The sequence below is a fragment of the Carlito syrichta genome, unplaced genomic scaffold (genome assembly GCF_000164805.1).
Source record: "Carlito syrichta isolate Samal-C Ts95f unplaced genomic scaffold, Tarsius_syrichta-2.0.1 Scaffold48217, whole genome shotgun sequence".
NCBI classification, from domain to species: Eukaryota; Metazoa; Chordata; class Mammalia; order Primates; family Tarsiidae; genus Carlito; species Carlito syrichta.
In genome coordinates, this window is record NW_006992313.1 from 1015 (window position 1) to 17868 (window position 16854).

General features: G+C 44.1%; 1 protein-coding gene across 1 annotated transcript; it reads left to right on the forward strand.

Annotated features, from left to right (window-relative positions):
- Positions 1-1649: 1649 nt before the first annotated feature.
- On the forward strand, positions 1650-11743 carry BHMT (betaine--homocysteine S-methyltransferase; the record flags this gene model as incomplete). Its single annotated transcript, XM_021707611.1, has 6 exons — positions 1650-1768; positions 2211-2402; positions 3073-3220; positions 7244-7426; positions 8900-9128; positions 11301-11743. Coding segments are annotated over 6 exons (1058 nt in total), but the record flags the coding sequence as incomplete, so codon positions are not given.
- Positions 11744-16854: the final 5111 nt, after the last annotated feature.

Consider the following 16854-nt stretch of genomic DNA (forward strand, 5'->3'; position numbering starts at 1 on the left):
TTTTCAGGGTTGTTGTTTTTTTTTTTTAAATCTCTGGAAATCCACCCTGGTTATAAACCATTTCATTCTTATGTCTAGGAACCAGGATCTAGGCCCTCACCCTCTCCACCAACAGCAGCTCTGAGTGTGTCTCACTGGTACATGGGACATCGTATGTTTTTTATTGGTTCTATTAGTAATTGAAACAAGTCTGAAGTCCACTAAGTTGGGCATACTTTTAAGGTCCCATTGAGAACTATAGTTTCCATGATTTCAAAAAACATGGAAAAGGTTTGGCTGCAAGCTTAGAAACCCATGTCCAAAAGTTTAAAAGCCTTTTTGCCTCCCTAATTTGTTCATTAAAGACAAAAACAGGTTTTTGTGTCCCTGGGCACTCTGCTAGTGCCCTGGGATATAAGAGATGAGTTTAGACTTATCTCCAGTCTTAGCCCTTGAGGGACTGAGAGCCCCAGTGCCCTAGTATTTTCCTAGCATCTGCTCTAGGTGCTCCTGGCCTTTTGTATTCTATCGGCCTCTGAAATTTCAAAATGCACTTCAGGGGCTGCTGACACAGGACACTGATTTCCTACTTTGCCCAGTCAATTCCCCTGACTAAAACAAACACCATCCAAGTCTCATCATCATTTTATAAAATGAGTATTTTCCCCCCATCTTAGGATAGCGGTTCTCAGCAAGGCTGAAGACAAGGATTAATTGGGGAACCTTTAATACCAATGCCTCTGCCCAACCCAAACCAGTTCAATTAGAATATCTGTGGATTTCACCCACAAATCCATAATTTTTTTAAAGCTTGCAGGGGCTCAAATGGGCAACCAGGCTTAAGACCACTATTACAGAGCAGAGGATAATTTCTTAATATATTTAACCATGTGGGGAAAAAAATGTCCCACCGTATGTCCTCTGGCTGGTGAAATGTTGCCACTGGGCATTTGTCCATGGACCTGAGTTTGGGAACCTTATGCCAATCCTTATTCCCTCTGCTACCAGGATTATCTTTCAAAAACACTAGGCTAATCAAATCACTCAGCTGCTTCAGAACTAGATATATCCCCGATACTCAACACCAGACCCTCAGACTGTCATTCCCCCAGTGCCAAGCCTATTCCTGCCTCATGGTCTTTGCACAAGCCATTCCCTCTGTAGGGAATTTCCTTCCCCACCTTCTCTGCCTGGCAGCAATGCTGAATTTTTCCTGGTGCAGCTACATGACCCTTCCTCTGTGGGGCCTTCCTCACTTCTTTGCCCCATGTCCTCGGTGGAAATGGTCTCTTCTTCCCACAAAGTCCAGCCACACAGTGCTGTAGCCAGTCCCTTCTGGGTGGGCTAGGAAGTTCTCTAGGGCAGAACAGTGTTTATCCTTGTGTCCGTGAGTGCCTTCCACAAATACAGCCAGTGAATGATGACCAGCATGACCACACGATGAGCCAGTCCAGGACTGCGAGGGCTCGACGCCCAAACTTCTAGGCATCGCAGGCGTGCAGGAGTGGCCGAGAGACCTCACGCCACCCCTCGTCAACCCTGGATGTGTGTGGACGAAGGCAACCCGAAATTCAAGCAGTCATTTTCATGTTTGTTTGTCTGAGAATCATTTGAAAGCATGGTGGGTAGAGCTCCTGGTGGAAATCATACCTTTCTGTCTTCTTCCGCAGTCTGCCAGCTTCATCGAGAGTTCCTCAGGGCCGGCTCGAACGTCATGCAGACCTTCACTTTCTATGCAAGTGAGGACAAGCTGGAGAACAGGGGCAACTACGTCCTGGAGAAGATTTCCGTGAGTAGAGCCAGCACCGGCCCCAAAGAGCCACACAGACATTAGCGCCAGAGCTTTTGTGAGAAACACATTGGAGCCTCTTCAGGACTTTCTTTTATTTCTAATAATATGACAGTGAGAGACAAGTACTCTTCTAAGTGCAGCTTAGGCACTGGAAGATACCAGAACACATCCTTTTATGTAAAAACATTTGCTATCTCACACGTGGTATAATGTAATGTCCTAGATGCCACCATCAGATCTATCAGTGTTATTATCACTGCTATTAGTACTGTTGCTGCAGAACTGCTCAACTTGGTAAAGCATTGAACTATTCTGTATTGTCATTTTCTGGAATAAAATCACTATTGTGAATATACAAACGAGATGTGGGTGTTTGAGTAATAATTTTGTTTTCATTTCACATGAAAACTCAGATGTCGCATATATTTACCCATTTCAGGGGCAGAAAGTCAATGAAGCTGCCTGCGACATTGCCCGCCAGGTGGCTGATGAGGGGGATGCTTTGGTGGCAGGTGGCGTGAGTCAGACACCTTCGTACCTTAGCTGCAAGAGCGAAGCAGAAGTCAAGAAAATCTTTGTGCAACAGCTGGAGGTTTTCATAAAGAAGAACGTGGACTTCTTGATTGCAGAGGTAAACAAAGACGTGAGCAAAGACAAGACAGATACATGGAGTGTGTTTCCTCACCCTTTGCCTTCCTGAGGACTGTGTGGGGCAGGAGCCAGTCATAACTAGAATCGTGATATTTCATTGTTGAAATCTTTTTCAATTTAGGGCTTCTGCTAAATTTGATTCAGTTAACGTAACGTAGTGTTTTTCAAACTTTTTGAAGGCAACTCACAGTAAGAAATTACCATTCTATTCTGTTTTAAAAATGTAAATGAGATGGACACAGTAGCTCACACCTTTAATTCCAGCACTTTGGGAGGCCAAGGCAAGAGGATTGCTTGAGTCCAGAAGTTTTAGACCAACCTGGGCAACATAGTGAGACCTCATCTCTATAAAAAAATCAAAAAATTAGCTGACTGTGGTTGTGCGTGCCTGTAGTCCCAGATATTCAGGAGACTGGGGTGGGAGAATTGCCTGAACCCAGGAGCTTAAGGCTACTGTGATCCGTGAGCCTGCACTACACTCCAGCCTGGGCAACAGAAAATAAAAATAAATTTTAAAAAAGTAAATGGGTCAGGACTCAAAATTTAAAGACACCTTTTTAGTGATATTTAAGTTATTAATCAATAGAGTAAGTTTTCAAATTGTTTTGGAGAAATGACATGCAAAATGCCCTCACCTTAACTCATTTCAGTATTTCGAGCATGTTGAAGAAGCTGTGTGGGCAGTGGAGATCTTGAAAGCATCTGGTAAACCAGTGGCAGCAACTATGTGCATTGGCCCCGAGGGAGATCTACACGGCGTGCCCCCTGGAGAGTGTGCAGTACGCCTGGTGAAAGCAGGTGACGGTGGCTTGCAATCCATTTGTGATTCATGAGTTTTAAAATAACACACCAAAGCACATCCATCTGTGAATATGTGTAGATACTTGTGTTAATAGGAAAACCATTCATTTACTTCTTTCGGGATATGGATAATACTATTATTGATTCCCAAAAAGAAGCTTAAAAATATATACACAAGCACACACAATCTTTTGTAAGGAACAACTAGACCTATGTTAGAGGTTTAACATCTAGAAATGAGGTCTTTCAACATTGACACCTTTAAAGTTAGTTGTCTTCTTCGCCAAAATTTTTCATTCTCATAAATTGCTATTATACTTTGCTTTTCGTAACTGGAATCATAAATCAGAAAATTATTTGATATCAACTACTGACTACCCAATATATCTTTTTATGTGATTTCCATTTTGAATATTGGGTTTCATTTCAGTTAGGAGAAATTCACAAACTGTTTCCAAAACTACTTCATTTTTCTGTCTGTCTATTAAATAATTTATATTTTGTAATGTGCAAAGTAAAAAAATCTTTAAAAAAATGTTTTAACTGCCTCTTTTTAAACCCAAGCAATAACTGTCAGTGAAAAAGCCCAACTCACTTGTGTAATAGAGACATTCTGACTGGCTATCTGTTTAATCTCTGATTTTTATCCAGCTCCTGATTTTTCATGAAAGTCACTTTCATACTTGTCATTAACAATAAAAAATATTTAGATCTAGGAATGAAATCATATAATCCTAATTTTTGAATGGAAGTATAAAAATGCGGGGAAAAGCAAGATAACATTTTAATCAAAAGATCAGAGGAGGCCGCCATCATCTCCATTGTTTACTAGTGTGGAGGCTTGGCTGTATCATATTATCCCCTCACTCTGGTGAGATATCACTCTATCCTGTTTACTTTCTTTATGAAACTCTGATTTATCTTGTTCATTTATCTGTTTAATGTCTGACTGTCTCATTGGATTTTAAGACCTGTAAACATAGAGATTCTGTCTGTTTGGTTCAGCACTGAGTACCCAGTGCCTGACATAGTGTGTAGCACATACTAGATCCTTGATAAGTATCTGTCTAATAAATATAGTCTCTCTTCCAATGTTTAGCTCAGATTATACATCCATGTATCCCTGCATGATCCTTCTTACCCCCAAGTGATCATTTCCTCTCCTTGCTGAACATTTGCTGTTTGTACCACTCACTTGGAAATCCTCAGTCTACATTTTCCAGTCTGTGTGAAGGTTAATAGGGTTCTATGGCCAAATATATTTAGAACAGGCAGTGTTAAACTAAAGGAAGCAGGTATCTTTGCTGTGAAATTTATCAAAACCTTTGATATGTTTATGTATATTCTCAGTCTCCAAGAAGAGGATGCAGTGAATAGTGACTTCTTACCTTAATTGTAAGACCTTATTCTCATGGATCAAACTTTGGGAAACCCTATGCTAAATTTCAAAATCCTTAATGTTGGGAGAAATGTCCTAATAATGTTAATATTTCTCCATCACCCTGGCAAGAGACCTACACCTAACAGACATCCTGTATGTAGCCAACAAGTGACCAATTCACTAGTGTAATGAAGTTAAGCAAGGAAAGAGAAATGCAGGTAGCATGACATCCAAAAATAATAATAATGAAGGCAGTCAAGATCTAAGGGAAGACATTAAGTAAACTATTGAATATACAAGTCTGGAAATCAATGGGACGGTCAGGTCTAGAGAGAAAAATTTGGGAGATCTGGATATAGATGGCAGGGAAGGCCTGGGTCTGAAAAAGAAGTGTCTGTGAAGAAGAGAAGGTGCTTCAGTGAGGTCCTGGGATCTTGCAGTTGAGACTTTCAATCTTGAGGAGGGGCCAGCCCAGAAATCCACCTGGAAGGTAGAAACAACACAGGAGAGTGTGGGGTGGGGTGGGGGGGTGGTCTCAGAAGAACGGAGAAGGGGAGAGTGAAGGGGGAGGTGGTCCTCCACTCCAGATTGGATGCTGCTGAGACATTCAGGAAGGTGAGAGCAGAGAAACCACTGCTGGACTCAGCTAGATTGAGGGCAATGGCAATCTTGACAAGAGCTGTTTTGGAGGAATTACAGAGGGTGAGGCTTATTTGGAACAAGAATGAAGAGTGACCCAACAAGGGCCGCCAAGATGCCCACCATTCAATACGAGCTGCCCCCATTTGTGGCATTGGCTCTGCTGCTTCTGGAAGCTGAATGTTGGCGTCACACTCACTGCATCCAGAAAGAATCTTTCCTGCCTTTGTTCTTGATATCTCTACTGTTGGTCAGTTCTCAAAGTCCTAGGCCATGAGTTCATCAAAAAAAGGTGTTTTGGAGGGTAGAAACAACCCAAGAGTCCATTGACAGATGAAAGCATAGGCAAAATGTGATGTATCTGTACAATGAAATATTATCTGCCATAAGAAAATATTATGTTCTCAAGCATGATATAACAGTGATGAACCTTGGGAACATCATGCTAAGTGAAGTAAGCCAGTCACAAAAAAGCAAATATTATTGGGTTTCGCTTATGAAACATCTAGAATAGGCAAATCCACAGAGACAGACAGTAGATTAGAGATTACCAGAGGGGAAGGGAGAAATAGGGAGTTATTGCTTCATGGGCACAGAGTTTCTGTTTGGGGTGATGAAAAATTTTGGAAATGGTGGTGGTGGTTGCACAACACTGTGAATGTAATTAATGCCACTTAAAATGATTAAAGTGGCCAATTTTATGTGATATATATTTTACCACGATTTTTTAAATTCAAAGAAAAGAAAGAAATGTCCCCTTTGGAAATCCCTTCCATTTTAAGAGGATGGCATAGGAGAGGTGGAATGTTATGTTGCCTCTTCAGATCTTCTAGAGGAAGAAGCTTCCAAAATCATATCTAATGATTACCATGATAGATCATCTTAGGTGCAGATATGGTTAAGAACATAATGACTATGAAGAAAGTTTTTTGGGGGAAAAAGAGCTTTCTAAAGCATTTTGTTCTCACTAAATTAAACTTCTGAGCAGCACATTTTACAGGTCAGCCTTAGGAAGACAATCTCATACACTTGTGAGTCTGGGGAGGTGAAACTATAGTTGAAAAGGTTGTCAGGATCAATGATGAGCTGTTAACCACATGGAGTAGCTGAAGTCAAAGGATTCTTGAGATTTTTCCCCTCGCACTACTAATCTTAGACACAGAATTTCTTCTAGAAGATGCATTTCTTTTTTGTTTTTCCTGAGTCAGGGTCTCACTCTGATGCCCAGGCTGGAGTTCAGTAGCACAGTCACAACTCACCACAGCCTTGACCTCCTGAGCCCAAGAAATCCTCCTTTCTCAACCTCCTGAGTAGCTGGGACTACAAGCATGCACCACCACATCCAACTAATTTTTTTTTTACTTTTTTGTAGAGGCAAGATCTCGCTATGTTGCCCAAGCTGGTCTCAAACTCTTGGGTTCAAGCCATCCTCCTGCCTCAGCCTCCTAATGTGCTGAGATTACAGTCGTGAGTCACCACCTGGCCTTAGAAAATGCATTTCTGAAAATCTTTTTTACTAGCTACATTCTGCTGTTGTGCCCAAGAAGACTACTGGAATTATTAAATTGGCCTGGTGAGAAGGAATGTTTATTCACACCTCAAGTGAGCAATATGGAAAACACAAGTGCAATATAGCAGCCGGAAGTGTTGACAAATAATTGTGCTTGCCGCATGATGTCAAGCATCGAAAAATTGACGACTAAAATCTGAAGTAAAAAAAAAAAAAAAAATTCGAATAATGATTTCTTTGAAAAAAGATGGACAGCCAAGTGTGTATAAATGACACTTAAGTTATACCAGGCTCTTGAAAGCACTTTTACAGAAAGCACTCCCTACCTGCTAGTTGTCTCCTCACTCAGCAGCAGAGCTTTGTGGGAGTAAGGACCCAGTGTGATCCTTCCCGTTCATCCTTCCAAATAAAGGCCTCCTGCTGGAGAGAGGAGAGTTGGACCTGCCGGTAGTGGTCCTTTCCTAACGCTATCATATTCTTCTGCCTGCAGGAGCCTCCATCGTTGGTGTGAACTGCCACTTTGACCCCACGATTAGTCTGCAGACGGTGAGGCTCATGAAAGAGGGCTTGGAGGCTGCCCGGTTGAAAGCTCACCTGATGAGCCAGCCCTTGGCCTACCACACTCCTGACTGCAACAAACAGGGGTTTATCGACCTCCCCGAGTTCCCCTTTGGTAAGAAAGACATTGTATAGTCTCAGTAGCTTTGGTTGATAAATTTCAAATAAATCTACACCGGAGATCTATTGTCGTAGTAGAGAGATGGCTGCGTATCTCCTCATCTCTTATCCCTAGTTTCCGTCCCTTCATCTGCAAACCCCTTGAAAATATACAGTGTAAAAGGGAAAGATGGGCCCAGCCAGCAAAAAAGACCTCTGGACTTAAAGATGAAATCAGAGGTGTATCAGTATCTATGTAGACAACCAGTTAGTCATACCTGTAGGCTGGTGTGAGGGTCGCCCTACTGGGAGAAATCGGCAGAGATTAGTTTCTGGTTCTAGCTCTGTTGCTGAGTCACATGTGTCCTCGATTCCTCGAATTCCTCTAGATCTCAATTCCCCAAAATAAATAAATAAATAAATAAGAAGTTTAGGCCAGTTATCTCCAAGGTCCTTTTCTCCAATTTTGGATATTGCTCAGCTACTCCAGAGTTTTGGGGATGGGGGTGAGATGCCTTCACTGAGTGGCTGTGTGACAGATTGCAGTGAAGAGACCAAGCCGATGAAGTGAGGGGATGCTTGCAGCCTAGGCAGAGGGACAGAGCCATCAGCACACTGAGAAGTTGCCAGGGTGGTCAGCAGGGGAAGAGCACAACCAGTCTAATTCCATGCCAAGGTCCTTGTACCATATCCTGTGTTCCATAGGGACCTTTAGACAAGTAAGGTGTTATAACATGTCATCACTCTGGAAGAGCCACAGAGGAAGAGTGGCAAGGCCTTAGTGTCATTTATTGCTGCATAATATATTACTGCAAAACTTAGTGTTTTTACAGAACAAACATTTATTATCCCACAGTCTCTGTGGGTCAAGAATTTGGGGACAGCTTGACTGGGTGGTTTTGGTCAGGGTCTCTTAAGAGGTAGCAGTCTAGACATCAGCCCGGGCTGTTGTCACCTGAAGGCCTGATGGGAGCTGGAGCTTAGTGAGTTTCTGAGCTCACTGAGTTGGCTTTTGGGGGTCATTGTCAGTGTCTTGCTGTCGCTAGGAGGCCTCAGTTCCTGGCCTCCTGGGCCTTCCCCTGTGACGCCTGAATGTTATTTCAGCATGGCCACTGGCTCTCCAGGGTGAGTGCTCCAAGAAGGAGTAGGCAGAAGCCACAATGTTTTTATAGCCTAGTCTTTGAAGGCATGCACCATTCCTTCTGCTGTATTCTCCAGATCACCAGACCAGCCCTGCTGTCACTCAGGAGGGGACTGAACAAGGGTGAGAGTATCAGAGGTCAGGGGTCATTGGGAACCACTGTGAAGGCTGGATGCCTCAGCATGTGAAAGTGGATATATAAACACAAAGCAACTAGTCGTTTTTACAATTTAAGAATGTAATGTTGACCATTTCTTTGGTGAAAATTGCAGACTTATAGCTATTTATCTTGCATTTTTTAATAAAAATAATTCGTGGTGCTTAATGGCCTAATGCCATTTATTACAGGACTAGAGCCCAGAGTTGCCACCAGATGGGATATTCAAAAGTACGCCAGGGAGGCCTACAACCTGGGGGTCAGGTACATCGGCGGGTGCTGCGGATTTGAGCCCTACCACATCAGGGCGATTGCAGAGGAGCTGGCCCCAGAGAGGGGCTTTTTGCCTCCGGCTTCTGAAAAACACGGCAGCTGGGGCAGTGGTTTGGACATGCACACCAAACCCTGGATCAGAGCCAGGTAGGAACCTTTAAACTACATTTGTTCACCTGGACTTACTAGATTCTGGATGTGTCCAAGTGAGGCCAATCAGAAGAACGCAATCCATTTGCTGTGTGGTGAAGAAGACTCAGTCACCTTGGACTTCTCTCACAGAGATGTTTGTAAATCATCCTTGTGGGGTGATGTCTGGAGATGGCTGTAAGAGTAGAGAACATGAATAACGTGTGTCCCTGTGAAATGTGACTTCGTGCTCTAGTAAAACACCAACCCTGTGGTGGATACCAACATTGGACTGCACTGACTTTTCAGAGTTAAGTACAATTTAAGAATAACAAATAATAAAGAAGTGTCTGTTCTGTGTCAGGCCTGAGTTCCAGGGCTGGCATGCAGTGGCACGTGAGACGGCAAGCCCTTTGCCCTCAGAGCTTATGTTCCAACAGGGGAGACAAAAAGTCAACGATGAACAATGTCGTGCCAAGTACTGGGCGGGCACTGGTCATATGGAAATAGGAAACTGTGCTCCTGTCTTTGAGACTCTCAGTCTCCTGGGGAAACAGACAAGAAAGTCAGTGTATCATGCTCTGGTAGCTGCTTTGGTAGAAGTATGAGCAAGATGTAGCATGAGAAGAGAATGACTGTCTTTGCCTAATGGAAAGATATTTTAGGCCAGGCACAGTGGCTCATGCCTGTAATCTCAGCACTTTGGGAGGCTGAGGCAAGAGGATTGCTTCACAAAAAAAAAAAAAAAAGAAAAGAAAAAGAAATTTAAAAAATTAGCCAGATGTGGTGGTGCATACCTGTAGTCCCAGCTACTTGGGAGGCTGAGGAGGGAAGATCCCCTGAGGTCAAGAGGTCAAGGCTGCGGTGAGCCAGGATTGTTCTATTGCACTCTAGCTTGAGCGACAGAGTGAAATCCTAACTCAAAAAAAAAAAAAGACATTTTAGCCAGGAGTTGTGGCTCACACCTGCAATCCCAGTACTTTGGGAGGCAGAAGCAAGAGGACTGCCTGAGCACAGGGGTTCAAGACCACCCTGGGCAAATTGGCATGACCTCATCTGTACAAGAAATCAAAAAATTAGCCGGGCATGGTGGTGGGTGGCTGTGGTTCCAGCTACTTGGAAGGCTGAGACAGAAGGAATGCCTGAGCCCAGCGGATCAAGGTTGAGGCAACTGTGGGCATGCCACTTCACTCCAGCCTAGGTGGCAGAGTGAGACTCCGTCTTTAAAAAAAAAAAAGATACTTAGAAGAAGGGGTTTTTTGCTGAGTTTTGAAGGCTAAGGAAGCTTCCACCAGGTAGAGAAGGAAGAGGATGGTGGCCGGGCACTCAAAGCAGAGGGAGCAGTTCCACTCTGCCCAGCAGACATGAATGAAGCACACCTCTCTGTGAGGTTCTGCTGTGGGTGCACAGCCCAGTCCCTTCTAGCAGGGCAAGTTTCAGTGCATGTGGTACATTCCAGGACGTAAGTGTGTACATGCGCTGAGTCTGACGTGCCAAGCCTGAGCTAAAGTCCCATGGAAGCCAAAGGCAGGGGGTTCATGAGGGATTTCTAAGGACCCCAAGGCCTGAGCTGAGTAAGGAGGAGTTGCATTGCCAGACAAAGGGGTAGCCTGCAGGAGAGCACTGAGAGGTGGGGAAAGAATGACCTGTCGAGAAATTGAAAGTGTGAGAATACCAGAGACAGATTTTGATGGAAGACATCCCAGGAGGAGGAGGAAGAAGCCCCCATTCATGCTCAAGAGTGTGGGACCTTGGCCCAGAGGCAGAGGAGCTGGGTCCCGCACCTAGGGTGATGCCAGGTGCGCACGTCAGCAGGTTGCAATGGCCTACTGAGGAAGCCTGGTGAGGTGGGACATAAGCGTGTTGAGACTCAGCTAGAAGGGGACAAGAGAAACAGGAAGGAGAGGGACAGCAGAGTCTGCAGAGTTGGGGGCAGAGATCAGGCCTATGAGAATGCAGGATGGAGAGGGAGCAGAACTGGCTAGAAAGTGTTCCTATTCTAAATGGTCCCTATACGCAGAGTAAAAGAAGAAATGAAGATAATTTTAGACCTACAGGCTCTATGGGAAAATATGTCTTAGGCCAAATTACTGAGCATGTTTTGCTAGACATATTCTTAGAGTCCAAAGATGGCCCTGTGACATGAAGATAAGTACTGCGAGAAGAGTCTGATGTGTTTTGTACCCACAGGGCCAGGAAGGAATACTGGGAGAATCTCCGGATAGCCTCGGGCAGGCCATACAATCCTTCCATGTCAAAGCCGGATGCCTGGGGAGTGACCAAAGGAACAGCTGAGCTGATGCAGCAGAAGGAAGCCACCACGGAGCAGCAGCTGAAAGAGCTCTTTGAAAAGCAGAAGTTCAGATCTGCACAGTAGCCCCCCAAAGCCTGATTCTGGTGGAATTCTCGATGTTTGGGTCATAGTTCCTACAAATAAGGAGAAAGTGGTTAAAAAGCAGTGCTTGTATTAAAGCCAAACTACACATGTAATTGCATTAGCTTTATGAGATAAAAGCACAGATATCACTTGACAATCTTAAAGTATCTTTCAGAAATTTACGTAGTAGCAAAATAAGTATGGTTTACTAAGCACCCACCATGTAGAAGGTACTATAGAAATCGCTGCCGTACAGAAAAAGTGATTCAGACATTAATCCCGCTTCAAGAAGCTGGTAGGCTAGCAAGGAGGTGGACATGGACCATCACAAGTGATACAGCATCCAGCCAGGACAGGGAGGATGCCATGGAAAGTAGCTGCCTAGCTCTTTGGACATGACTCTCAGCAAGAAACATAGTTTATATAATGACCCGGTAAAACACATAATATACAACCCCTGAAATTAAATGTGTGATCCATTCTGATACTTTCTATTCTGTTCCTTCCCATCCTATTTCAGTAATGGAACATGCTGGTTGAGACCTTTCAAATGGATTTTTATGACCCGTTAATGGGTTTTGACCCACAGTTTGAAAAACATTGCTATGGGACCCTTCAGATCTGGGAACCATTGTATTCAAGTTTATTCTTTTACGAATGCCAGTCATAGGGGACCTGTTCAGTGGTCATCCAGAGCCCAGAATCCTGTTCTCAGAGTTCCCAAGTTCTTCTGTTTTCTGACCCACTTATACCACTGAGAGATAGAGACCAGTGGGGAGGAGGGAAGAGAAGTTGGTGCTTCAGTCCACCCCATCCTGGCCAACGCTGATCCATCTAATGCCTCCAGTCCGTAAGACTGAGGAGAATGAGCTTGAGTTACCGGGTAAAGCTTGGAAAAAGGGGAGATTCTCCACACTCTATCCAGGTTTTCTTGATTAAGAACTATGATGTTTTTGACTGATAATGTAATATCTACTCTCCTGTGAGAGCTCAATTCGGAAGATGCAAGACTATCAGAATAAACAAGGCTACCAATGTATTAGAAAAGAGGTCATGCTGCTTTCTACATATTCTCAGATTTGTTGAGCTGTTTTGAAAATGTAATTTTTTTTCCAGCTATTAAAAAGGAAGAGCAATGAGACTATCTTAGTTGTACTTGATTCTTACTGTAGTTCTACAATTTGCTAAGTCTTGTATGAAATCTCTATACCTCCATTTCTCCATCTACTAAAAAAAATAACAACCTACTTCACCAGTATGCTGGAATTTTAAAGGAGCAGGTGGCAGTATTTAAGAGGAAAATAAATTTCCAGAGCTTTCTTACTAAGAGAGTTAATCCACCTCTCTTCCCCCAATGCACAGCACAGCACAGCTTTCCAAGCTTATGTGTGGCTGAGGTGAAGGAAGAGTGAACTCCTCTGTGTCCTTCACAGAGTTGCTGTCTGCCGTTTCTCTTATGTTCTCAAGCCAAGTTCAATATTTAAAACCTTCACTCATAGGTGATAGAGACTTTATAGGACTTACTATTCTATTACTAGGTAAAATGTGTATTCTTCTAGTAGTATTTTTGGAACTTTCTTGCCACCAAAATATTGTGACCTTTAATCATTCTTATGTCTAGTCAAAAAATATTTCCCTCAAAAAGAGCTACATTGAAGAAAGTCTTGAATTAAACTGTACGTCAACACTGCCTCCTGGTGGTATATTTTGAATTATAAAAATTTTAAGCCCTGCCTCCAAGCACATTCATTTTACTTCCAGAAATCTTGTTCATTAAAAGGGAAGGTTTATTGAATACCTGAGAGTTTGTGTTGAACAGACATTTCCCATTGGTAAAGATGTTTTATGAAATCTGAGTCAGAAGAACCTTAGAGATCAAAAGTCCAAACCCTCCCTTTTAAGGATGAGATTCCTAAGGCAGGATGCCAAGTCAGAAAGCACTTTTTGCTCCTCTAAGCCTGCCAAGAAAGATGGCTTCAAGCTTCTTAGCCTCTCGGTGGAAGGGGGAACCAGAACAGATGGCTCACAAAACTGAAGTGTCCTCCCATGGGCAGGACATAAAATAACGACCTCTGGCATCACTCAGACTCACTGAATAAACTGTTTGCAATGTACGCCCTGACACTTCTTTACACTGTAGCCAAGCACCTTTGGGCGCAGCAGCCAAGTCCATGCAGACCCTAATGGAGACAGAAGCTGGACAGAGAGCATCAAAGCTTCCATCCCCAGCTTCTCCAGAGGGGGGAGCAACAGGTCCCAGCCAGGGATGCCAGGCAGTCCTGCCTTGCTTTGTTTGAAATTATTTAGATCATTTCATCAGGAGAGACTGTAACATTACATGGCAGGAAATTTGTAGCCCTCTTTTTGGTCAGTTTTTTTCCTATAGACATATGGATCTTTGAGCCACATTCAGGACAATTGCCCAGCAAGGAAAGCCTCATGCGTCTCCAGCCAGACCCCCATTTTCCTTTTTCCCCAGCCTTGAGCATGTTGATGGGCTTGAGGGCTTACAGACTGTGTCCCCAGACAGCCTCCCTGTGAGTCCATAACTTTGCTCAGCCACGTGTTGCCTGCCAGTTAACAGCCCTGACTCTGAGACAGCAAAGAGGAAGATGTCCATTTCAAGAAAGAACGGACAACCTTCAGGAACAGTGTGCCTGCGAGTGTTAAACAGTAAAATCAGAGATAACAAGGGCCAACATTTCCAAACATCTTAAGGAATAAACGTTTAGTATTTGAACAGAAAACGACCTAAGGCAGTCAAGTGCAGAGGCCTCTCACAAATGGTGACAGGGTCACAGGCTCATCTGGCAAGAATGGGTGGGAGTGCAGGGGCGGGAGTGCTGGCCTGAAAACGCATCCATTTTCAAGTTGCAGAAGGCATCCTGGAGATGCTAGACCACTGGGGAGGAGGGAAGAGAAGTTGGTGCTTCAGCCCACTCCATCCTGGAGGATCCAGGAGGATGGACGCGAGAGGTACAGATGTCAGCCTCCCTGCTCCTGAGTTACAGAAACACTGCCCAACAAATAGAGAACACAACACTGCAACAACAAGGAGCGAAATCAAATGTAACTTGTGGACTGACATTGACACTTAAATTTGTGAGAGCTTCCTATTTAAAATTTTATGTAAAGTAAGTTTTCAAGGGAGACATTTTACTTATTTGAATAAAAATGTACTTTCCCTTTGGCCGAGTGTGGTGGTTTACACCTATAATCCCAGCACTTAGGGAAGCTGAGGCAAGAGGATTGCCTGAACCCTGGGTTTGAGACCAGCCTGGGCAACTTGGTGAGACCTCATCTCTACAATAAAATCAAAAAATTAACCTGGCATGGTGACGTGCGTCTGTAATCCCAGCTACTTTACTTGGAGGGCTGAGGTGGAAAGACTGCCTAAGCCCAGCAGGTCAAGGCTGCAGTGGCCGGGAGCGTGCCACTGCACTCCAACCTGGGCAACAAAATGAGACTCCTACTAAAAAAAAAAAAAAAAAAAAAAAAAAAAAGGACTTTCTCAAATGCATAAAATATCTTTCTTGAGCAGCCATCACTTGCATGCAAGCCATTAATGTGCTTTTTCTACATCTTCTCGTGTATTCCTTCAGGCAGGTTCAGCAAGATCTCCGCTTAGCCCCATTCTGTAGTTATTTGTTCCAGTTTACTACATGACCTTGAAATATAAATGCTGAATATCTTTTGAAATAGTTCAAACTTATCATCAATTCAGCCTGTCCACTCTTCCAATTATTTTGACATAATGAGATTTTGCTGTTCTTTGGAAAAGTTAACATCTCACACATCTGAAGCAGCTTAGTGGCATTCAGCCATTCTTAAAAACACTAGGGCAATACACAGGAAAAGCCAGGAATCCATTTAAAATCTGGAGTCTGGGCCCAGGTCCTAGCTTTGCCCACCTCCCCATGGACATCTGGTAAACCACCTTGCTGCTCTGGCCCTCTGCTTTTCCATCTGTGAGAGACAAATTTCTAATGCCTTGCTGAAAACTTGACAGTTTTGTTTCCAGTCTGATGGTATAGACACACAATAGTTTCAGCATTGTCAAATATTTACTGAGTGCCACTGGGTGGTGTGTTTCCAGCAGACTTCGTTGTTAATTAATTATTCCCCTGGCTAAACAGATAGCCAACTAAAACAAATAACCCCACTAAGAAGCAGGGAAAATGTGATGAGTCCAGACTCATACACGAAAATATTCCTCTCACAGGTGCTGCTTCCTAAGGAGATCTGGGTCTGTGGTTTTTCATATTAAGAACTGTTTCTATTTTCAGGTCTCAGAAGTCTTTGTAGTTTGCATAAGCTTCAGAGGTTCTCAAAGCCATCAAGCGAGTAATTCTTGCTTTCCAGCCCTTCATCTGCTAGGAAGGGAGATAGCTGGCTTCTCACACTTCAAGAATAAGGTAGTGAAGTTTGGGAGCCAGAAGCCTCTGAACTTTTTCCTTCCACAGAGCAGGTTGATGACTCCCAAATTTATATATCCAGCCCGGGCTCCCAAAAATGCAGGCACATGACATCACTGTGACCTGTAGACCCATGCCAGCAGTCCTTGTCCTGGATCCTGTGCCCCAGACCCTGTGCCCCTTCCTATGGGCATCCAGGTAGTTATCATCAGATCTGCAATAGGCCTCTCATGGGTTCTGGTTGCCAGAGGTTCCTTCCTCAAAATGGCTGGGACCGGCCAGGGCCAGCTGCACCACCTGGGAGGAGCACCTGAACCTGGCTGGTCAGCAGAGGACCCAGTTCTGCCTTGTTCCCGCTCCCCGGGTGCTCAGTGACCCTCTACATTCCCTTCCCATGTCCCTCACCATCACCCTGCTCCTGGAGTAACCACATACCCCAAGAGGCTCCAGGATACATGTTGGCCAGGTCTCTAAGGGGCCTGGAGACAGAAGAGCTCTGTCCCAAGCTCTGATGAGATCAGACTGCCAGTATGGTGCTGACATTTTTATTTGGGGTGACTCATGTCAGACACAGGACAAGTTCTGGGCTCTGGGTCACCACAGGTCTACTGCTGACCCTTGCATCAAGTAGCAGATGTGGGCCTCTGCATTGGCTCTCACCTCTGGGGCTCTGACACAACACTACCTGTGGTCTACAGGCCTCGAGGGCACAGGTATGGTGACTGGAGTACTTCAACCTGGGTGTCTTTTTTAACACCACCACTCCCCCGCCCTATACCTTGCCATCCAGGTGGTAACACCACCCTTCACAGGCTCCACTACAAATGTCAAGCCAGCCTCCAGAGGTGGTCTTGATTTTGTAATTTAAATTTTTTTATTTTTTGAGACAAGGTTCACTCTGTCACCCAGGTTGGAATGCAGTGGTGCAACTATAGCTCACTGCAGCCTCTGG